Source organism: Micromys minutus (genome assembly GCF_963924665.1).
Source record: "Micromys minutus genome assembly, contig: SCAFFOLD_252, whole genome shotgun sequence".
Lineage (NCBI taxonomy): Eukaryota > Metazoa > Chordata > Mammalia > Rodentia > Muridae > Micromys > Micromys minutus.
Window position 1 is genome coordinate 368,544 of NW_027667392.1, and position 25,265 is coordinate 393,808.

The 25,265-nt window shown below is 37.9% G+C and overlaps 1 protein-coding gene across 1 annotated transcript in view; it reads right to left on the bottom strand.

Annotated features, from left to right (window-relative positions):
- The window catches only part of LOC308416180 (chromosome-associated kinesin KIF4-like), a gene marked incomplete at its 5' end in the record, with an annotated part of 75,365 nt that overhangs the window by 4,023 nt on the left and 46,077 nt on the right, over nt 1–25,265 (bottom strand). Inside the window, 10 exon segments of the mRNA XM_080942608.1 lie at nt 369–498; nt 2,231–2,331; nt 2,446–2,601; nt 8,905–9,018; nt 9,640–9,723; nt 15,315–15,425; nt 16,785–16,929; nt 18,012–18,115; nt 22,035–22,220; nt 23,610–23,666. Of these exon segments, the coding sequence (XP_080798734.1) occupies nt 369–498; nt 2,231–2,331; nt 2,446–2,601; nt 8,905–9,018; nt 9,640–9,723; nt 15,315–15,425; nt 16,785–16,929; nt 18,012–18,115; nt 22,035–22,220; nt 23,610–23,666 (1,188 nt within the window).

Below are 25,265 nucleotides of genomic sequence, written 5' to 3' on the forward strand. Positions count from 1 at the left end.
GTTTTTGTCCTTGGGACTGTGTCTCAAGTTTTTAAATACACACCTCATACATGTTTTTAAATGTAGTACAATACTTTATGCTTAACCAGTAACTTCTTATGGGTTTTTTTCCTAGTAACAGTAGCTCACATAAATGAATATTTGCTTTATGTCAGGTATGATGAGTATAAATTTCTGCTCTTTCTAAGTAACTGGCTTGGACTTACTTCTTTTTAACCAATGCTTACTCATTAAAGGCTTTAGTATTAGCATCACTGGGGTTTCTACCATGAAAAGTAGCTACAGCACCAAGAAACTTTGACCAGCACTGTATACTTTGACCTACGCAGCAGTTCCCCTAGAGCTGTTGCTAAGAAGAATGGTTTTACCTCTCCAACTAAATACTTTATGGCACATTTAGCTTCGAGATATGTGGCAATATTCTCCCAGCGTTGTTTTGTCCGGTCTTCAGTTTCAGCATCCAGAAGCTTTTGCTGTAGGTCGGCAATCTGAGCGCTCCTTCAAGGGAGAGAACAGTGACATTTACTGTGATCAGCCTCAAGAGCAAGGAGAAAGGGAGGAGCTCTGAGTAAAACATGAAAAAAATTTTATGTATGAAATGATCAGTTAGAAAATTAAGGCACCTGATTCAAATTTTATGTGGTACTTCTAGACCTGTAACAAAAAGAACCCCAATGAAATAACCAAATGGCTTTCATTTAATTAAATATCAGTTGAAATAAATGGAACATATATATTGAAATGTAGAAAAAATTCTACCTTTTATTTATTTCTCTGTGCATATATAGGTACAGAGGTGATCACATTATGGTGTGTGAAGTTTCTGTTACTTCTTTGTCTCACTGTTTTCTCAATTTTGTTTAAAGCCAGGTATGTGTATACCTGGCTTTGTATTTGTATTGTATTTGTATTGAAGCCCATCCCCCCAGCATAGCTGTAGCCATTCTGTTCCATGGCCACCACCTATTTCATATCTTTGTTATAACATGCCTGCCAGTCATTGACCCAGAAAAATAACAACTCAGAGCAAGGTCATGCTGACCACATACTCTGTTATAGTCTATATGTTATGAGGTGTGTTAATCTTAAGAAATTCCACAACCATAAGCTTCAGGCAGGACCCATCAAATTAAAGGCCAGTATGAACTATTCTGTCTAAGATGGCTTGAGTCAGGGCCAGCTACCAGCAGCACTTCCAGCACCTGCGTATGAGCTCCTTGTGGTCTTTATAAGCTGTCCCTGAGAAATGTCCAGTGTGCAGCTTTCAGCTCGTGAGTCTGAGCTGTTGCCCTGGATGATCAGTCTTTAGGTGTGTGTTCAATAAACCATCCCTGCCTGACTGAGACCAGTGCTCCGGTGGTTTGTGGGGAGACTTCTGGACCCCAACAGTTGGATATTTTTTATTTTATTATTTTTATTTTTTCAAGACAGGGTTTGTAGCCCTGGCTGTCCTGGAATTTGCTCTGTAGACCAGGCTGGCCTCAAACTCTGATTTACCTGCCTCTACCTCCTGAATGTTGGGATTAAAGGTGTGCTACCACAGCCTGGCTCATTTGTCTTCGTTCCCCGTAAAGTCCAGTTTTTAACCTTCTGTCAGATACGTAGCTGGCAAAGAATTTTTCCTATTCTATAGGCTGCTTCTTTACCGAAATGATGGTGTCATTTGACATACAAAACCTTTACTTGTTTATTTCATGAGTTCCCATTTGTCAGTTGTCAAAATCAGGTGCTTCCAGAGTCCTATTCTGAATGAATGCCCTTTTCTGTGCCTATAAGTTGAAATGTGTTCATTCTTTTCTCCTCTATTAAATTATGGTATCAGGGCTTTGAGCTATTTGGAGTTGTTTGTGTAGAACAAGAGAGGAGGATCTAGTTTCATTCTTCTACATGTAGCTACCCAAGCAGCTTGAACTATACCATTTGTTGAAGTGAAGGTGCTGTCTGCTGCAATGTGTATTGTTGGTCCCTTTTTCAAAAAGTTTAAGATCTCCAATTTCATTTTACATTTGTAAGGTGGGAAGAACAGCACTTACCTCATCCTAGCACAATGGATGCAATCTATATAGCACAACATAACTTTAAACACACAGGTTCAAAACATTGTTACATTCTTTGGGGTTCTTTTCCCCATAAAAATCTTCTGAAAAGGAAGGAGACCCTTGAATGACTGGATTGATGGTGTCTGTTTGGGTTCCAGGCATATTTCATGTTTCAGATAGAGCCTCTTTACCTGAGCTCCAATTCAGTCTCTAGGCTTTGAATCTGCTTTGCGATAGAATCCTCTGCTCCTGAATCTTGACCATGTATTCCATCTCGTGAGAATGTGCGCCTCTGCAAAGATAGTGGGCAAGAAGATGGAATTTAAAAGGAAAGAGTCCTCAAATGCAGTGGGGATTTGATGGAAATTCCCTGTGGTTATTGACAGCATTTTCCCATGACACTTACTCGGAGTTTAGGTGGTGGGTTCTCTCCAAATTCTCTTTTTTCTTTGAGTTGTGCCACAGCTTGAGCAAGGATCTTTCTCTCTTCAAGAAGGCCATTCAGATGTCGTCTGCCTTCCTTAGTATTGACCATGACCTCAATTTCATTTCCTAGCCAATTCTAGAAGAGAAATCAGTCATGTGGGAGTTGGGGATGAGGACTACATGGGCTAGATAGACCCTGTTGAACTTATTTCATTGGGACCAGAGCCTGTGAAAGCAGAAGTGAGATTTTTATGTGTCTAAGGCACTAAAACCACCCCCTCCCAAGAACTATTATCAACAGTCAGAGAGGCTTCCTTTCTTTCTTTCTTTCTTTCTTTCTTTCTTTCTTTCTTTCTTTCTTTCTTTCTTTCTTTCTTTCTTTTATTTTTCAAATTTGTAACATGACTTCTGCCAGTCTTGAGGCTGAAGTGAAGTCTTCTTTATTTAGTCGTCTTTTAAATCACTTTAATTCATGCAGAAAGATAACATAGGGAACAAGCAAGTTAATAATCAAAAATCCTGTAAACATCTCTCTTGGAGGCCAGGTGTGAAGATCAGGGACAAAAGGGGATCCCAAGAGACAGCCACACCTACATCTGCTGAACCTGCCCTGAGCTTCAAATGCAAATGTACTGCCCTGGGCTTCAATTCTCAGTGTTCACAGAGGCTTTCTCCAGGTATTCTACTACTATTTATTGTTCACTAGAATGGTAGATGGTGGGCGAGGGGCTGGAGAGATGGCTTTGCAGTTAAGGGGTGGGGGACATACTACTTTTCCGGAGGATCCAAATTTGATCGCCAGTACTTATGTCAGGTGGCTCATAAGTGCCTATAACTTGAGCTCCTAGGGAATCTAATGCCTCTGGCCACCCTCAAACATTTGCACTCATGTGCAAACAGCCACACGCACACACATCAAATATAATAAACTAAAAATAAAGCATAAATAAAGTAGATGGAAAGGCTTTTAAAAGGAGAATATAATTATCTTAATTTAATTTTAGAAACAGTAAAACCTGAAGGCTGGGTATAGCTTACTGGTAGAATAGGAGCACATATTCAAAATGCTATAAATGTAACCCCCAATATCAAAATAGGAAAAAGGAAAACAAATAAACAAAACAAACAAATAACTAATCAACCAACCATCAATTCAAGTTGAAGAAAGTTCTCAAAAGAACTGTGCAAACTCAAACCAGACAAAATTCCCGGAGGTGGAAAGTGGGCTTAAAAGTCCTGGCCCTAACGAAGGAGCCATGGACAACTGTCAGTGGATGAAGAATTAGTGTACCTTAGCTACTGGTAGGTAGACCACACTCCTGTGGATGGCCACACAGCAAAGAGTCACAAGTTGGAGTGGTGGAGTTAAAATAAAAACAAGAACCCTCTACTTCCTTCCCTATTCAACTTCAAAAACTAATCTTAAGAGAGAGGAGACTCAGTGGTTTAAGCACTTGCTACAGAAATATGAATACTCGATCTTAGTTTCCCAGCATCTGTGTAAAAATAAGAAATAGGGGTGTGATGACCTGTGCACAATTTTAGCACTTGGAAGGCAGAGACAGCACTCAGGCTAACTGAGTATCACGGCTAGATTAGTTGAACTTGTGAGTTCTAGTGAAAGACACCCGCTTAGCAACAGTAAATGCCATGTCTGTAAGGCTGTGCACACACGGGGCAGGCTAGGTCAGGGTCCCAGGTGGCCAAGCAAGATACCGGTGAGAGGCCAGCTAGCAATAGACAAAGAAAGGGAGACACTCAGACAAGCCCAGCTTTCAGATAAGCTGCAGCCTCCGACTGGAACCAGGAGTTGTCTCCTTAAAGCCATATTTCTGCCACCGTCCCCACACTTAGATGAGCCCAAAGCAATTATCCTCGGAAGCTGCAGCCTGACTGGTACCAGGAGTTGCCTCCTTAAAGCCATATTTCTGCCATAGTTCCCATACTTAGATAAGCCCAAGGCAACTATTCTCAGGAGCTGCAGCCCCAGCTGGTATCAGGAGCTGTTTCCTTAGAGCCCTGTCCTTGGGCTCACTCCCTGGCCACAATTAAACTAACCAATTAGAACCCTGTTGCTATGCTTCTGCTTCTGTACCTTGCTTCTGCCCCCCAAGCCCTATAAAAAGGGGACTGCCCTTTTGTCCGGCGCACAAGTCCTCTGAGAGACTGTGTGCCCACAGGTACCTGTGTAAATAAACCTCTTGCTACTTGCATCCGAAGTGAGTGGTCTTGCTGCTCCTTGGGAGGGGTCTCTTCAGACGGAAGATACCCTCCGGGGGTCTTTCACTAGGTTCAGTGAGAAATCAGCAGCAGAGAGACTCAACACCAATCTCTGACTTCCTCTAGGTTCACACCTACCAACACACTGCACACATATGCACAACCACAAACACAAACACATATAGGGTTTTTCTATGAACTTATTGTGTAATCCATTTCTTAGTTCTATGCCAAAGTGAAACGACTATACTTAGGAAGAAAGCTGCCTGTGAACTTTTAAAATAGCAACTTAATTCATGTAATGGCTGAGTTTAGGTGGTGACTTGATTGGAGTAAGGGATACCTAAACAGGTAAAGCTCCTTCCTACTCACACCTGGGGAATTGGGAAGATTTACCACCAGTGTGGACAGCTATCACCCCGACCAGGCTGAAGAACAACTCCTGTCTTTCCTGGAGCTGGGGCAGGAGAGCTTCAAGCACTTTGATCTTTGGACTCCAGCACTTCTATCAACACCTCCAGATTTTCAAGCCTTTACCTGTGACTCAGAGTTCCACTATCAGTTTCCTGGTTTAGAAGCTATCAGACTTAGACTGAACGGTGATACTGGTATCCTGGATCTCCAGCCTGCAGAATAACCACTTTGGGCTTTTTGACCTCCATAACCGTGTGAGCCATTTATCCTCATAAATCTTTCATATATATTGGTTTTGTTTCTCTGAAAAAACTAATCTAATTCAAACTTATTAGTTGGGGGTGGCGGTTCCTGACTGTACTACCACATTGTGGAGGCTGAAGCAGGAGGACTACTGCAAGTTAGAGACTAGTCAACCTGGGCACACAGAACCTGTCCAGACCATCCTTTGTCTAAAAAAGGCAATGGACTATGACTCATTGAAATAGATATACAAATAAAGCATAAAGTATTGATAAAAATAACACAGCCATCTTTGAAATGCATCACATTAAAAGAAGTCATAGTTTACGTTATTAACTATAAGACTAATGCAAAGGAGAGATGAGGTACTCATCAGTGGAGTTAGCTACCTAGCACGTACAAGGCCTTGGGTTTAATCCTTAGCACTTACTGAAATGTCCAACAAAACACACACATTTTACTTCATGTTAATTATACCTTAATAAAATAAACTGGGTTAAAAAAAAAAAAAAACCCCTACAATGTCATTTGCCATCCTAGAAGGCTAAAATATGCAAACCATAAGGTTATTTTAGTAAAGGAAAAACTTCTGAAAAAATTTGAATAAAAAAGTATTTTTTTTATGTATATGGGTGTTTTGTCTGAATGTATGTCTATGTACCACGTGTTTTCCAGGTACTGGCTGGAGCAAGAAGAGGATGTCTGATCTCCTAGCATTAGAGTTATAGTTAAGATGTGGTGTGGGAACTGATTCTGGTTCCCCTGGAAGAACAACCAGTGCTTCTAACCACTTAGACACCACTCCACTCCCCTCCATTTTTGATAAAAAGCTTAATATTCTTATGTCTTAGCTATAAATTTTATGTAATCCTAATCAAACTTGGAGATTTGCTAGAAATGTGTAAGGCAATTCTAAACTTCACATAGAAATGCAGAGAAAAAAAGAAAAAAGAATAAGGACTTATGAGGACTTGCACAATTTGATGGTTTGGAAATCAAGGGACAGCATTTACTACTAAAAGTATATATGTACATCAATGTAATAGAATTTACAAATAGATATGCAGACATATAATTCTGACAGAGGTATCATGATTAAAAATACACATTTCAAGAAGAAAATTCAAGGAGAAAATCTTAGCAATCTTGAGATCTACTAAAGATCTTAAATAAAACACAAAGACTATGAATCATAAAAAGCAAGCATCAATACACTGAATGCTATCAATTAAAACCCTGTGTTGGGTATGGTGGTGCATACCTGTGACCCTGGAACTTGAGTGTGAAAGATTTATGCAATCTGAACAGAAACCCTAGCACTTGGGATATAGAGGCAGGGAGTTAGAGGTCACCCACAGCTACACAGTGAATTTGAGGCTAGCCAAGAATACATTGTCTCAAAAAAGAAAAGTAAGTAGCTAGCTTTGGTATTCAAAAGAATACCCTAAAACCACCACCACCACCAAACAAAACAAAACAGAAAAACCCCAAAACCCACCCCCCAAAAGGTCACACTCTAAGAAAAAATAAATTGTTAAATACAGGATTATCTGTTGGATATATTTCGAGGTTATAGAAAGAATTCAAATTTTATAGAAAGTACAAACCAATCAAAAGAAAATATTTAAATACTTCACACAACACACAAAACACACAAAACACACACACACACACACACGCAGGTTGAGTGTGTTGGTGCATGCCTTTAATCCCATTTCTCAGGAGGCAGACATAGGTGGATCTCTGTGAGTTCGAGGCCAGCCTTATTTACATAGTGAGTTCTAGGATAGTCAGGAAATCAGAGACCCTGTGTGCCAAACAAACAAAAACTAAAAAGCAAGTAAAATAAGACATATATGGTGCCCACAAAAACTTGGTATGAGGATATTCGGCACAATGTCTCTAATAGCCCAAACTGGATGGAAAGAACTCAAATGACCACCAGTAGGTGATCAGATAAGACAAGGCATATTGATACTACAAATGGGATGTCTCTCAGTAATAAAAGTAATTTATGTATGTAATCATATGGACAAATGTGAAAATAACTATGCTGAATAAGAGAACCATGCAATTCCATTTTATTAAAACTATAAAAAATAAAAACAAATATATAGTGATAGAAAAATCTCTCTTTTTGTTTTCTCAAGACAAGGTTTCTCTATATATCCCTGGGTATCCTAAAACTCTGTAGACCAGGCTGGCCTCAAACTCACAGATAGATATCTGTCTGCATCTGCCTCCCCAGTGCTATGATTAGAGGCATGTGCCACCACGACCTGGTTATATCTGTGGATTTTTTTTAACAACTTTATTTTAAAAAACAAAGATAAAGGTATAAATTTTAAGCATTTTTTTGCATAAAAGTATACGAATATATTTTTGTCAGTGCTTGTTTTTTTTTTTTAAAGGTTGGATAGTGTGCATTAAGACCTTACTAGTTACAATGAGCATAAAGTACATGTAAAACAAGATGTAACCTGGAATTAGTCAATGTTTTCTTGGTGTGTAAGGACTGAGCATAATGGTTTTGTCTTTTATTTATTTATTTATTTATTTATTTTCTTGAACTTCATATAGTCTGTGAGTTGTTTCTGGGGTGTTCGGAGCTTTCTGGGGTTAGTATCCAATTATCAGTGATGTGTTTTTAATTTAAAAAATGTTTAAAATTTTTAGAGGCACTGTGTGCCTGCATGTATGTTTAAGAACCATTAGATTCAAATTGGATTCCATGGAGCTCAGACCTGACTTGAACTCAGATTTTTCTGCTCAGCTTCACAAATGCTGTGAGGGTCACAGGTATGCTACCATACCAGGCCAGAAAGCACATCTGATGATTCTACTGATGATGTATATTGGTTACCACCCCCCCCCCCAAAAGCAACTTAAAGAGCAATTCTTTGTTTTTCACAGTGTGAAGGCAGGAGTAGGAGGTGGGCTATCACACTGTGCTGAATGTCAGGAAGCAGAGAGGAATACTAACACTCAGCTTACTTTCTTCTTTTTATTCAGTCTAAGACCCCAGTCCATGGTATGGTGTGACCCAACATTTCATCAAACCGTGCTATTTAAATATAAACCATTCACTGTATGCCAATTATACCTGAATAAAATAGTAACTGAGCTATGATAGGCAGGGATACAAAGAATTCTCCACTCTTTTTTTTGATCCTAGATTTTTTAAAAAGTATTTCCCATCCATCATCCATCCATCCATCCATCCATCCATCCATTCACTTTACATCCTGATATCAGCCCCCCCCCCCCAGTCTCTCATCAAATGGCCCCTCTCCTATCACCCCTCTCCTTCAGCTCTGAGAAGTGGGAGGTCTCCCTTCGGTACCAACACATTCTGGCACCTCAAGTCATTGCTGAATTAGACACACTCTCCCACTAAGGCTAGACAAGGAAGCCAGTTAAGAAATACATAGTCAGCTTGTTCTTTGACAACAGTTTAAAGATGTATCTTTTGGAAAATAAGGATTTCAGGCAGACCTTCCAATTCCGTATTTACTTTTAAATCAGAAGAAAGTTATTTCCTATCCCCAGAGCATGTTCATACCTTCATTCGAGCTGCAGTGCTTTCCATCCCACGGCTCCGAGTCTCTTTCCGTTTTTCTGCAACCTCCTTTTGCTTTTGGAGAGCATCCTTAAGACGTTTGTTTGCAGCTGCTGCCTAAATACAAATGGTGAGTGGCTATGCTGAAGAACATTTTAATTTGAAAAAAAAAAATGTGTAGTTTTCAATTCCTAAAGGAATTGGGTTTTTATGTTGCCATGGACATGATAATGGATGGATAGCTACTGCTTCAGAATGCACAGGAAAATAGGAAATCCCTCAGGCTAAACTGTATGGCAATGTACTGCTAGTAGTCTGTTTTGTTTGTGTTAGAAAAAACTCTATTAGAAAGAAAAATTCACATTTGAATGGTACAGTTTTCAACCCAGGTTTTATTTGTTCACAAGCCATACTAGATAAAGAAAGAGATCAAGATTTTGGACTTACTCAGCTTGCATGGTGGTACATGCTCACAATCCCAGCACTTAGGAGGTAGAGTCAGAAGGACTAGGTGTTCAAGGCCAGCCTTAGCTACATATTTCAAGGACAGCTTGAACTACATAAGTTCTGACCTCAGAAAAAAAACAGAAACCAAGAACAAACCCACTAACAAAACCAATCAAGGAAAATAATTCATGAATTTTGCAGGCCAATATTAACATCCTGTTTCCTAAGATATGTGAGCATGTTTAAGATGATAAAGCTTGTGGCCCAGAAGATTGGCTTTTTTTTACATACCTCCTCAGTTTTACGTCTGAGCACATTAGACTGTTTCTGGAAGTTTCTTTCAAGTTTGAGCAGTTCATATTGCCTTTTACGATCCTGATAACAAACAAACAAACAAACATATCTTAACTGATGTTCAGGTAACTAAAATAAATCCTTAAACCAAGAAGACTTCCCAGATGTCCTTTATATTTAAGGCTTAGTACAGTTCTATAAGTTGCTTTTATATTCTTTTATCAGAATTAGGAACTGGAAGTTCTAGAAACTAGCTTTGCATATACTTATATAAAGATCCTTGTCTTCCCCAGCTTATTGTTCTGTGGCCAAATTGTTTGTTTCTCAGACTTATGTCAATTTTAAATATTACTGTAGAATGTGAGATCTGAAAGATCATTCAATGAACAGCCTTGTCTACATAGGTTGCTACTGACAGAGCTAGGACTCAGGTCTACTGATTAATAAATAGATCAGTATTCTTTTATTCTCCACTGTATGAGGTGATTGGTCATATAACCCAGTGGTTGGGGAAAAAGGAGAAAGATACTACACAGGCAGATACCTATAAAATTAGGACAACTCCAGTAAAAGAAGCTTCTCATTTCTTAACAAATATAGCATACCCTGAATATAGCCTCTCTGCTCAGAAAAGAAAAATCAAGACCATGAAACACTAGGGGTATCACTCGCTTCAAACAACCACACACTGTGATCTCTAGCCCCCTTCCCTATCTTCCTAATCCATTAAGCTCTCCAGTTCTACTTGTTGCTTACCCAATGTGGGTGATGTGAGTGATCAGCCATTTTAGCCATATCTTTGCCAGCATACATACAAGAACTCTTATGAAATGGCCAACATAGTTGAACTATATATAAAATAGTTTCAAATTTTTTATTTTTAAGAGTTTGTGTGTGTGTTGCTGTGTACATACTTCTTGTACTTAAAAAATTATTCTGGCTTGTTTGCCTATTTGTTTTCTAACACAAACACACACAGAGAGAAAGAGAGAGAGAGAGAGAGAGAGAGAGAGAGAGAAGGCATGGAGTTTGTGATTATTGCATGAAAATTTTTTTCAATTAAATAAAAGAGTCGAACATGCTGATTCTTGGTGCACTCGTTTTCATTCACCTTTTGAAATTATTTGATCCTGAAAATTACAACATATAACTGCTTAAAATTGGAGAGAAGTTTTGAAATGATACTGCATCCACGACAAATTAAAAGACTGATTATTTTTTTAAAAAAAGAGCTATTCATTTTACCAGTCAAGATTGCAGCTTAGGAGCAGAATGCTGGTCCAACAAGCATGAAGTCTTAGGTTTAATTCTGAGTAGCAGGGAAAAGAAGACAGCTATTCATTTTATACAACTAATGTGATATGTTTTTCTTACATTTTACTTGAAATTACTTCCCACTGCTGTCCTGAAAACTTTTCCCTATTTAACCCAGTGTCTTTTTTATTTATTGTTCTTACTTTTAACAACTTTCCGTATCATTAGCACTCCCAATATACCTTACTTCATCCCTTCTCAGTCCTAAAATTTTCATTCTGTGAGATAAAGATTCTCTTTATTTGTATTTATTTTTAACAAAAATGAAGATTCTTATCAATACAGCATATCCACTATTGTAAATTAATTTAGTACTTTACAGATAAGCCTTCCTCTTTTCTTTAGTGCTTTTATTGAGATAATTAATGCATGATACCACTTAATGACCTAATGTATGATTCATGGCTTTTGGCATATTCAAAGAGTTGATGTAAAAACCACCATCACAATCCAAGTGTTGCCACAGTTTCATTACCATAGAAAGAAATCTCTTGTCCTTTATATAATGGCACACAACCCTGTCACTGTACTTACTATTTTCTGCCTATAAATATGCCAATTCTGGGTATGCCCTATAATATATTATATCATTATTTGTTAATGGCTTCTTCACTTAGCACAATGTTTTCAAGGTTCGTTCATGTGGCAGCATGTGCCAGTACTAAATTTCTTTTCATGATCATAATATTGAACTGTATGCATATTTTTATTTATCAGTTTACTTATTGATATACTAAAGCTTGCCTCCACAGTTTTGGTTAATAGCACTTATGCTCTATGAACATACACATACAAGTTTCACACAGGCATGTCTTTGAACCTTCTCAGTAGAAAGAACTAAGAGTGGAATCAATGGATCATAAATACCTGTAGATTATCTATCCTAACAGCCGACTGTTTGTCACAGCGGGTATACCACTTTGCCCATCCTACCAGCAAATGTGTGGCATTTCTAATTCTGAATCCTTGCCAAGCCTTATCTTTTCACAATAATTATCTTCATGGGTGTAAAATAGTATGTCACTGTGGTTTCCATTTGCATTTTCATGGTGGCAAATGACGCCGATTGCCTTTTGTGAACTCTACTGTTTGTTTAATCTTACAACTAGGCTATGTTTATTGAGTGGTAAGTATTTTTTAAATAAATTGTGCTTACAAGATCCTTGTTATTTTAATGACATGAATATTTTCTACTATTTTGTGTACTGACTATGTTCAAGCTGGTATTGTTTACAGTGCAAAAGCTTTTGCTTGTTTAATATTATTTTTCTTTGACTGTTCTTTAGGTATCCCATTAAAAATAATAAACCTTTTACCTAATCAAAACTCACAAAACTATCATTTATGCTCTCTTCTAAGAGATTTGTAGTTTTAGCTCAAATATTTAAATTTATTATTTATTTTGTATATGTGTGTGCGTGCAGTTCTTTCCTAATATGTGGTTCCCAGTGAAGGAACTCAGGCTTGGTGAGAGATACTTGAACTATCTCACTGGGTCACAAAGAGATTTTTATACAGTTTAGTTTAATTTTATATATGGTGTGAGGCATGTCCCAACTTTATTACATGATTATCTTGTCAACTTGGCATTGTAGGATGGAAAGACTATTCTTGTATATATTGCTTATATGAAAATAAATGTGTGTGAAGATGTGTGGCATACATATGTGTGCACATGCTGGTAAAGGTGAGCCTCAAGTGTTATTTCTTAGGAGCAGTCCATCTTGCTTTTGAGACACAGTCTCACTGGGACCTATGGTTTATAGAACAGCCCAGGCTGGTTGGGTATTGAGTACCTCCCCTTTTAGAAGGCTATTATTTCTTCATTGTCTTGGCACCAATGCTGAAAATCAATTGGGTCACCAGGTCTGGTGTCACATGTCTGTAATCCCACAACTACCCAGGGGTTGGGAGAAGGCAAGTTACAGGCCAGTCTGCACAACTCAGTGAGACTGGGGTTGAAAAAATGAATATATTAAAAAGAAAACATGGGATAGGAAGGGGGAGTGTGGGAGGAATTAGGTAAAGAAATCTGGTAGGCATAAATAAGATCTAAACACACTGCAGTCGTGTATGAAATTTCCAAAGAATAAATCTTAAAAATAAGAAACTAAGTTCTGGCAGTAGCGGTCATATTTGTTTCAGCCTTTACTTTTTGATTGCTCTCACATTTCCATTTGAATTTTAGGATTTCAGTTGGTGGATTTCTGTGAAAAGGTCAGATGGGTTTTATTTACTTCTAGCACTTCTGACTGACCTTGGGGCCTCATACATGCTAGGCAAGCATTTTTAATCACTGAAATTTTGACTACAATTGTGTTGAATCTGCAAAGAGATTTGAGGGATAGTCTATATTTAGAATATCAGATCTTTCTGCTCATTAATATGAACTAGCTTTTCTTTTATTTGGTTTTTAAATTCAATGTTTTGTAGTCTTCAGAGTGAAAATTAGAAAGTTATTTTGCTAATTATTCCTAAGTATTTGTATTGATACTATTTGAAACTGGATGGTTTCCCTATTTTTATATATACACAAATATAATATTTCTGTGTTGACTGTGCTTATTTATTTATTTATTTATTTATTTATTTAATGTGTTGTGTGAATTTAGGTATACCTTGTTCCTGATGGAAGGGATTTTTTTTTTTTTGTTTTTATCATTAAGTATAACCTAAGATTGGCAGTAGGGTTTTCATATACAACTTTGTCAGATTCAGGAAATCATCTTCAAAGATTGTTTTTATCATCAAACAATGTTGGATTTTGTCAGTTCCTTTTTTGTCTGGTATGTGTGAAGATTTTGTATATGTGAGTGTTGGGGATTAAAGTTGGTGTGTGTGTTTGTGCACATGTGCGCACATGCTAAGGATGGAAGCCAGGGTCTCAAGTACTCTGAGTTTTATGGTAACTCTGTTTGGACCAGCAGAATGTCTCAGAGGGTGGTGGTACCTGCTGCCAAGCTCAAATACCTGGGTTTGATTCCTTGGACTCACATGTAGAGAAAATATACTACTGCAACTTGTCCTCTGATCTTCACGTATACGAGATAAATAAATATAAACAATAGTGGCTGGATATGGGGTGATTATTGCACTGTGATTTCTATGCGTATACATGTTCCAATAAACAACTCAGTTGTCTGATTAGTGTTATATATACCACACTTTCTTCTCTTTTTTTTTTTTTTTTTTTTTTTTTGCCTAAGTACCATATAAAATAGTTTTGCTTGGTTTTGAACTGCTCATTGTTAAGGCTAAACTAAAAAAACAAAGAAACACAAAAACAACCCCCACAAAAGCCCAAAACAACAACAAAAACCCACATATAGACACTTAGAAAATCCTTCTGAAAAATGCTATGCTAAAAATCTTGATGTCTCAGCTAGATGGCTCAGTAGAAAAAGGTGCTTACTACCAACCCCGAGTTTAACCCCCTGAAATCCACATAATGGAGAAACCGACCTCTCAGACTGTGGGTGTCCTCATCCCTCTGCCCAATAAAATAAATATTTTTAAAAAAGATTTTGCTAAAGCGAGTTTTATATTTTTGATTCTTTGAGCTCTATATCCCCATGAGTGATCATCAGGAGTATGTATCCCCCGAAGACACCAGTTTCTTCAGAACTTCCCCTTGACAAATCTCTCATGTATTTAGGATTAGAAACATCCAAGTGGCTGAATTGTTTGTAAGATCTTTTTGCTGTTAGCACACCATCACTGGACAAAAGCAGAAAGTGTCCCTGCATAGAAATGGTCTCACAGCAACACTGAATGTGAAAAATGTGCTTCAACACATCTTCTGCCTTCTGCTTTATGTCTCATACTTTCTAGTCCTGGTTTTCCTTTACTGTTTTTTCTTCTCAAGTGACTATCTATCTTTCTTGTGTGTTGTTCTTTTTAGAATTATTTTATCTTATTTATTATTCTGTGGAGATATGCACCATGGCACATGTGTGGAGGCCATAGGACCATCTGTAGAGACAGTTCTATACTTCAATCTTTGTATGGCTCTGGGGAATCACTCAAGTTGTCAAGCTTTACTTGCAGAGCCATCACACTAGCCTATCTGTATCGTTCTTAAATGGCTTATTCCATATATTGAAGAAACCCATGCTTACACTGCACCTTCTTCCTAAATAGATAAGACATTATTAAAGGATAGAGCACATTTATTACTCAGAAAATTTCCATAGTACCTAGTCAAAAGTACCTTGTACATGGCAGACACTCAACCGAAAGCTGTTTAATTCGTGACTGTCACACATCTGGAGATATCAGATATCTGCAAAGAATATTTAGTATTTCTAGCTCAGAGAAGGCTCATTCCCTGGGCCTTTGAGGAGCTTTAATTAACGTACCCGTTCTTTTAACTGGATTACTTCTTTGTCTTTTTGTTGCTTCCATTGCCTAAACTTCTGGGCATCATCTTTCATTTGATGCATTAACTGGACTCGCTGGTTTTTCATCATCTGTCATAACAAAACAAAACTAAGCCAAATCAAACAAAACCAGTGTATTAGTCACGTGCACTTTATTCTGGGCTGATGTACAGGTGTACAGGGTAACCATAAAGAGAGACAAGTCAGAGCTAAGTTGAGGTCAACCACAAATGCTCATTAGGTTTGCTATCTCTTGCTAAACTTAGAGTTTTCAAGTATAGACTATACAAAGACCCAAAAGTAAGAGAGCTAAATCTTGCCCCACATTTATTTTAGTTAATCTGAATCTCAAGGAATTCTTTTCTTTGTTTTTAAAGATTTGCTTTATTTTTTATTTTGCATGTGTGAGCATGTGTATGTGCATGCATGTGTGTGTCTGTGTATCTATGATGTTAGTGAGGTGTTACATTCCCTGGAGCTAGAGTGATAGGTTGGGAGCCACTGGGTGTAGGTGCTGAGAACAAAATTTGGATTCCCTGAGCGAGCCATCTCTCCAGACCCTTAAAGTAAGGAAGAATTTTTTTGAGACAGTGTTTGACAATGCAACTCTCATTGGCCTTCAGTTCCCAACAGGGATGCCTTGTCTGGCCTCAGGGAGAGAGGGTGTGCTTAATCAGGAAGAGACTTGATATGACAGGGTAGGGGAATACAGGGGGATGGGGGAGGACACACTCTTAAATAAGAGGAAGGATGGAGGTAGAAATTCTGTGAGGAGGCACAAGGAGGATGGATGGACTCAGGGGGGGAGGAGTGGAGCAGGGTAGCAGTTGGGATGCAAATAAATAAATAAATAGATAAAAAAATAAATAAATAAATAGTTACATAGATCCAATTGACCTTGAATTTACAAAAAAAAAAAAAAAAAAAAAAAAAAATCCCACTGCCTCTGTATCCTGAGTTCCAAGTTGGAATTAAAGGTGGCTCCAAAAAATTATTTTCTGGGTTGGAGAGATGGCTCAATGGTTAAGAGCACTAACTACTTTTCCTAAGGACCTGAGTTCAAGTCCCAGAAAACACATGGTGGCTCACAACCATCTGTAATGAGATTTGATGCTCTCTTCTGATGTATCTGAAGACAGGTATAGTGAACAAAAAATAAATAATTCTTTTTTTAAGATTTATTTATTTATTTATTTATTATATATAAGTACACTGTAGCTGTCTTTAGATATACCAGAAGAGGGCTTCAGGTTTCATTACAGATGGTTGTGAGCCACCATGTGGTTGCTGGGTCTTGAACTCCTGACCTCTGGAAGAGCAAGTCAGTGCTCTTAACCGCTGAGCCATCTCTCCAGCCCCAAAATAAATAATTCTTTAAAAAAGGAATTATTTTCTAAGATCATGGACAAATTCAACTATCAGCTATTAACATAGGGTAGTACTTATTACCCGTATCTCCTGGTTCAGCTTGGAGACAGTATACTCAGTGGATTCCTTCAGCTTCAGAAGTTTGGACTGTTCATGTACTTTCTTTTTCAAATCAGCTATTTGACCCTCCAGCTCCTGAAGACGTTTGCGATGGCACTCACTCAACCTAAACGCAAGTGTGATAGGAATGAAATACCTTATTCTAAAATATGAAATAGGACACTCCTGGGACATACCTTGATATAGTCATCTAAAATAATGATTATAACCCACCCAATCAAAACTATTTCACTGATGAGAGCTTCATATCAGAGTAAAGCAACATATTTTTGAGTCTATACAATAAGGAACTGCTTCAAATATACTTTTCCCCACCACTCAGAGCAAAAGGAAGACACTGTGCATGAGCTGTAAGGGAATAATTCTGATGACGTAAGTTGAAGACAGAAAAGTAAACATTTATCATCACTCTAAAGAACACAAAGTTGAGATTCAAGATCAAATAAAAATAATTTGGGCAAGTTAGGCTTTTTCTAAGGTAGAAGTCTAAAGGCGGAGAGGCTTCTGATTGGCTTAGTCATATTCAAAGGAAATATCCCAAATCAAGGGATAGTTACATTGATTTTTAATTATTAGCTTGGACATTAATATTCACAAGCAGGGGCATAGAAATTATCTCAGAGGTCTATACATTATTTTCCAAATGTCAGCTTTCATTTAACTTCATATAAATTCTTTCTTGATCACAGCCCCTGTCTGTAAACTCTAAATTCTACTTAGTCTTAACATAATTCTTAATCACTGCTAAAAGTTATTTGGGCAGTAGTTGTTTGCTTTACTACAGAATTGTTTTACTGTCATCCTGAGATGCTATTTTACTAGGGCTGGAGAGATGGCTCAGGAATTAAGAGTACATGCTGCTCTTGAAGCTGACCTGAATTCAATTTTCATCATCCACATTGGGTGGTTCACAACCACTTGTAACTCCACGGACAGGGGATCCTGTACCATTTTCTGGTCTCCATGGGCAACTGCACTCATGTGCACATACTACCCCCCCCCCCCAATTAAACATAATTTTAAAAAAAGTAAAGTCTCAATTATTTTTCTTGTATCTAGGTTTCCTTTCCCTACCTACTATGATAAAATTGTTTAGGGGCAGTAAATGGGTCTTCTATTTCTCTAGTCTTGACAACTCATCTTACATATGGCAGGTACTTAGTTAACGTTTAATGACTATATTCTTACTTGGCTTGGTTGACATCCTTTTTTGCTGTTTGAAGTTCAAGAACCAATTCTTCTTTTTCCTTCTGTAGATTGTGGACTTCCAATTCTAGATTTTTAATATTATCCTAGAAACAGTACAGGTCAGAAAAAAAGAAAAGTTTATATAGAACACAAAGATAATTGCTTCACCATTCTGTCTCTAGTAACCATTAACAACAACACATGGTCTCATATAGTTCTGGCTGGCCTGGAACTTGCAAACTGGCATCAAACTCAGAGATAAGCCTGCTTTTGTCTCTTGAATGTTTGTATTAAAGTTGTGTACAACCTCGAATTATTTTTATTAATTTATTTTTCCTTCTTTCCCCTCCCACTCTCCCCCTTGCTTCTTTTAAACAAACAGGGCCTTAGTATAGAGGCTAGGCTGGACTCTTTCCTATACTCATGCCTTCACAAGGACTAAGGTTATAGAGATTCCACATCTGGCTTTATGAATTAAATTTTACTACATCAATTGCATACTACAATATTTTTCCTTTTGACTTGAGAATAAAATTGTGTGGTATATATATGTATATGGACTTGAAGTTCAAAGGCCTGGATCTGAATATTAACTATAACACAAAGCATATCAGAAACAACCCCTTTTATCCCTAGTTTCTATGATGAAAAGAGTTAATATAGTAGTTCTGAGACTACTATCAATAAAAAGGGTTCCTTGCAAGACTGGCTCTTTGATTGTGCCTGGTAACTTTGATTTTTGGTAGGGCCATCCTTGTCTGTAACAGTGGCTCACTTACGATTAAACTATGTAAATACTGCAATTTTTCCCAGAACACCTGTCTTCTATCAGGGGTTATAGATATTATGGTATGCACTAGACAAAGAAAGCCTATATGATGGACCCCCGAATGCTTAGGGTCAGGGGGTTCTGTCCTGGTAAAGAATATTTCACATATAATTAAATAAATGGAAGAATAAAAAGTCTGTGGAATCCACTGGGAAAGGATTTTTGGAAGCTTGTGTTTGGATACTGGCTTTTTTCTCTTTCCTGGTTTTATTTTGTACCCTTTCCATAATAAATCTTTACTGTGACTATGAGTACTTACTGAGTCTTTTGAGTCTTTCTAGTGGGTTATTAGATTTAGAAATCATCTTGGATTCTCTCAAGTTTTTCTACCCGTATTAATAATGTGAACCAGGTATACTGGTGCATGCTTTGAGTCCTAGCTACTCAGAAAGCTGAGGCAAAAGTATCACTTGAGCCCAGAAGCTGGAGGCAAGACTGAATAAAATAGCAAGAGCCATCTCAAAAACAAGTTTAAAAAAACAATGTTTTCTACACTAATATTACTTTATAGGATTGCTAAAAAGATAAAACGGGATTAAATGGTAAGGACATTTATAACCTATAAAGAGCTATATGAACTTGGGTTTTTTTTTTTTTGTTTGTTTTGTTTTTGTTTTGAGGCAAGATCTCTTCTGGTCTAGAATTCCCTATGTAGCTGAGTCTGACCTTGAACTTTTAATCTTCTGGCCTCTGCCTCAAAGTGCTAGGATTACAAGCTACCAAACCCAGTTGGTTTATCTGGTGCTAGGGATCAACCCTGGGGTTTTATTCATGCTAAGTAAACATGCTACCAATGGGGCTATATCTTCAGCCTTCAGTATTCTTATATTGGAACTTTCAAACATCAATTCAATAGCAACTGCAGTTCTACATGCATTTATGTAGTAACTTTTAGAAACTGAAATTTAGATGTTTTCTAGGCTGTAAAAATCCCTTTGGTCAGATTTTATCTTGTCCTCACAACCAGAACCAAAGAAAATTGACTAAGTCAGTGGTTGAGAACCAAAATTACATGAAGGCTCAGGATTAATACAGGACCGGCAGAAAGCAGCAAAAACAGGTTGGAGGCTATATTAAGATTTCTAAATTTGCTAGAGCTCTTTTCTAAGCATTAGGCCTAGCCACTCCAGTATAAGCAATGGAAGTCATTATCATTGCTTCATAGTTACCCTGCATATTTAAACTGGTTGGTAATAAAAGAAAATAAAAAAGTACATGCAAATGCATTTATATTTAATTATGATCTCCTATAAAAAGTAATTCAGGTAACCCATATAAAAAGTAAGACACATTGACTACTTCAGCCCTGCCAACATCTACCCTCCTCTTTTCAGAAGGAAATCATAGCTTTTTATCTTCCAGACATTTCCCTATTTACATATGTATATTTTACATATTTAACATTTTATATATATGAGTGCGTGTGTGTGTGTGTATAATACATGGTAGGAAAATACTTCGTAGTTATGAGATGGCTCACTAGATAACAGTACTTGCTATAAAAGCCATGTGAAGATAGAAAGAAAAAACCAGCTCCACAACGTGGCCTTCTGACCTCTGCAAACATGTAGCAATTCACACATGCATATTTCTTAAAAAGAGAAGTGGTGATTTCCATGTGATTCAAAGGTATTACTTTTTATTAAGAGTTAATTTTCTTGGTTTTTAGGGGGAAAAGACTAGATATTATTACTGAATTAAGAGCTACACCACATTATTTATATATGCTTCCTTATAGAGTAGGAAATACTCTGGTGGAACGAGCTTCCCATTTCTGGGTAGTATAAGAAGAAGGACTAGACAAGGTAGACAACGCAGTGGGAGAGGATGGACTTAGCCTCAGAGACTTGAAGTGCCAGGGTGGGAGGATAGTCAGAGGGTCCCACACACTCAGAGGAGAAGGGGAGGGGGACTAGGAGGGGGTAAGGAGTGGGATGTAAAGGGAGTAAGTAAAGCAAACAAACAAAGAAATTTAAAAAGCCAAACTAATAAAAACAAAAAAGAGAGAAACTTAGTAATCTTTTATTGATCCTGGAAAAGTCAGAACCACATTTGACCTGAGAAAGGCTGCATTGTATGCCTTAAATCACAGATAGACAACTGACCTACATATTTAACCTTTCTCCTGTAATCCTGCCTAGAATGATGCAAAAAGTTGTGTAAATGAGCAAGCATGAAGAGTAGGCAGTCAATATTGAAGACATATCAACAGACTCTGGGAAGAGAAAACAGTAACTGCCTTCTGGAATGGAAAAATGTTAAAATATGATTCCTACAGGATGAATGCCAATGAGCAACACGCTAGTTTGTATCATGGAAAGACAGAGAAGAGTAAAAACTTCCTTTCTGCAGTGATGAAACTTTCAGGCTGCATGGCCAGCCCGGATCTAGCTACTGAAGACATGAGGAGTCATGTTGCTGACCTGTGTGAAATAAATGAGCACAGAGACCACAACATTCCCAGCACTGTGCCCACATAGCTCCAGGCTGAGAAGAAAAGAGTTCTGTAGGGTAACTAAGGAACCCAGGAGAAGTGTATGCATGGAAAACTTCCTATTGGCTTGTCTCTCTCTTACATTTGTACTGATGGCCAAAGATCACCAGAAATTTGAAGAAAGGTTCTTAAGTAAAAGAGAATAAAACATACAAAAGAAAGGAAATGTGGAAAAAAGAAGCAAAGAAGAAGAATAAAGTTTTGATAGGTTTTAATTCCTAATCTTAGATATGGACACTACATCCACAAAAAGATTTCTATAGCAAGAACAATTAGGAACATCAAAAGGATCTTGGGAGTTAGTAAGCAAATAAAAATAGTCACCAGAAGTGGAAGGAAATCTAGAGAGTGGACAAGGGTTTAGAGAACAGGAAGGAGGCAGCAAGAAAAGCAGAGTGGATTATCTGAGTAAGGGCAGCTGAAGAAAGAAAATAGAGTGAAGTGACAGTACCCAAGGAAACAATAAGCCTAGCATTGTGAGAGCATATGCTACCTGGGGCCAGAAAAAAAAAAAAAAAATACCGAGTTGCCAGAGGGAAAAACTCTAGATCACCAGATACTTCTTATCAGCAACACTGGAAACAGACAATGGGGAAACACTTATCTTTTCATTACCAAAATTGTCTCGCCAGTTTGCTTTCCCCCATTTAATATGGTACACATGACCAACTGCTGCACTAGAAAAAAGAAAACACTTTACTTGGTACTGGAATTGAATGGGCTGTAGCTGGTTGTCATTCTGAGTCATCTTCTTAGCCAGGGCCTCTTTCAATGCAAGTTCTTTACTCAATTCAATCAGCTCCTTGGACATTTGAGCTTGACGTAGAGCATGTTGGGTGCTGAAATCATCAGAAGACCTGCTGGTATCTGGACTGCTTTGCACCTGCTGAGAAAAGATAGATAATAGTTTTGTGATAGTTACTCTTGGTTGTCAATTTGATTACATCCGGAATTAACTAAAACCGAAAAATCACAAAGCACAGTCTATGAAGGGTTTTTTTTTTCACTTAACTGTATCATTTGAAGTGAGAATACCCACCTCTGATATGGGTCACAACCTCTGCTGGAAGCCTAGATAAAGGACATGGAAGGAGGAAGCTTGCTCTCTGCCTGCTTGTTCTCAACCACACTACACAGTCCATTCCTCCACTGGCATTAGAGCCTACTTCTTCACGATTCTGGCATGTACTGAAGACCAGCCGAGACATCCAGCCTTGTAGACTGAACAATTACTGGATTTTTGAACCTTAACGTACATAGGCAGCTGTTATTGGATTAGCTGGACCACAGCCTATAAATCCTTCTAATAAAGCTGTGCACCCCATATACAAATTTAAGAGAAGCAAGAAGCTGGAGTTCCTTAGGTACTTTACTCTCTACATCTGTTTTCCATCAGCAATACCTGTGCTCTTTCACTATTGTGGCTTCTTATATGCTATTGGTTCAAACAGCTGAAATTAATTATGGAGCGTATTCCCTTGCTCTTAAAATACTCTGTAATATGTACAAGTTTTCTTGTTCTTTGTTATACTAATCTGACAAACAATCCTTACTTTCATTTCATCTCAAGGGGCCCCTAAAGAGGATAGGACACTGGAAATGTTACGTTGGAAATGGAAGAGTCACTTATTCTGACACGGCTGACTTTTATCACCTAGTTTTTCTCCTATCTTGCTTCATTCAGAATAAGGAACTACTAACGTGCATTTGTTTCAGGGTAAAAGGTTGCCTCAAGAAGCCACTGACTAAACTTTCTTTTCTTTTTTTTAACCTTACTGTGCAACCTTCAGTCAAGGTCAACAGCAGATGCACCTTAGCTATCCTTGTGATCTTAGAACACTCAAAACATTTTCCTCCTTTTTTTTTCAGCCCATGATCACTGCATCCATAGTAAAATATATTCAGAAAACATTCTCCTGCAATGCTTTTTGACTTTGTCATAATTACCTAATTGGTTCCTTTCCTTGTTTTAACTTCTTGGGTAATTGATGCAGAACTAGCACCTCATAGAAAAGAAGTAAGTCAGACTGAAAAATAAAACATGATGCCCCTGAGAGGCACTGCTCATTACCAGTTATAATCAGAAACAGGGCTCATCCTTGTATGAAGTATTATGAAACTGGGATCTTAAAGATTTCAGAATTTCTAGAGGATTCTATGACTAATGGTAATAACCACAGATCCTCTCCAGAGTTGAATGATTGATCAATTCTAGGAAGGTTTAGAAGCGGCAGTGAGAGCTCCAGGGTTCACACAAAAGGTGTCAATTACTTACAGTGTCAGCTTCCCCTGCACTATCAATGGTGGCACTCATGCAAGCAACAGCTTCGTCCTGTAGCAAAAAAAATACAAAAGTGAAATTACAAAATGTTTTTATACTGGTTATCTGATTCTAAAAGTTGATATTTTAGAAGTATACACAGAAGTCATTTAAGGTACTGGACTGGTTTTGTAGTCACAGATACCCTAACAGCTACGTGTTCCCATTTCCAAGCTCTCGGGGGGTCTTTCTTTTTTCAAAAGGGTGATTATGTAGTCTCTGAGAAAACAAAGTAAGGTCTCCGTGGTAAGAAGTCAAAGATCACCAAGGCAGAGTGAAACATCTAACCATTCTAATAGGTCAAAACTGAATCCATTTTATAGATGGCCGCGCTTTCGTTTTATGCTTCGTTTTATCACTCCCTGTCCATGGAGGTAGAAGCCCAGGCACGCCTGCGTAGACAAACCATCAAAAACCAAACAGAAAAGAATGGCAGTGCATCAGGAAAGTGGGTGGAATTAATTTGTAGCATTGAGTTTTATAGCCAGTCAAGATAGAAAGCTCTTATTCCATAAGGAAATCGATGATGTCCTAATCAGTATGCTGGGGACAAACGTGTATTCATCAAGTCACACAAATGTCCTATGAGCTCTGCTCCTCACATATGAAGGTGCTGTAGGTAGTTAGTAGGAAACAATAAGCACCTCAGCAGGTTAAGTCCCCTCCTAGAGAACGGCTAATCCTTTTGGGCACTGGAACAAACACCTAGAAATGTAACTGAAAACTACTTATTAAGAGAAATTTGTTTCCAGATGATCCTCTGAGCAGGCTGTTCTCATCACTGAAGTTTACGTGTTACTTGGCACTGTAGCATATACATCCCTGCTTCTACACCATTGATTCTGAAACCTTAGAAACAAAGTTTTATTCTTGGGAAGTCATGTGGTAAAGCAGTTTAGAGGTGAAAGAATTGTTGGCTTCTTAGCAATGAAGGAATTTAGAGTTAAAACATGCAGAGTCTGTATCAGTTGTGTGAAAGAACACATAGTTGTTGCAGTCTTGGTTATCTTATAGGTTAGGAGATGGTTCTTTAATAAGAGCTATTTGTAAAGCATTTCCCTTGGCCTGCTCAGAAATCTCTAGCCAGTGAGGATCAAAGAGAACTCAAAGGAAGCGCCAGTGTTTCCGCATTCTCATCCTTATGTTCAGCTTTGGCAAGCCTCCAGGTGTAGGGCACACTAAGTCCTTTAAAATGGAGCACCAATCTAGGATTGCTTAATGATGGCCCTTTCTTCTCTCCCATGTTCAAATTTCAGTATATTTATTTATATAACTATCATAGATTATAAAGGATTATAACACTGTCTTATTTGACTCCACACCCCCATTTTGATATAGCCACTTGCAATGTAGCTCAGGCAGGCCTGGGACTCATGTAACCACTCTCAAACTCATTGTCCTCTTTCCCCATGTCCCAAGATCCAGGATTATAGCAGTCAACAAAACATCCAACCTAAAGTCTTTTCCTGTCACCTTCAAGAGGGTCAAGATCAAACTATATGGCTTTTGGCCCAGTGAAATTTTACAATGCCAACATTTCAGCTCCTGGCTATGGTGACGTGTTTTGTATAATCATAGAATGATTCTGGTTTCACAACTCCAAGTGTATAA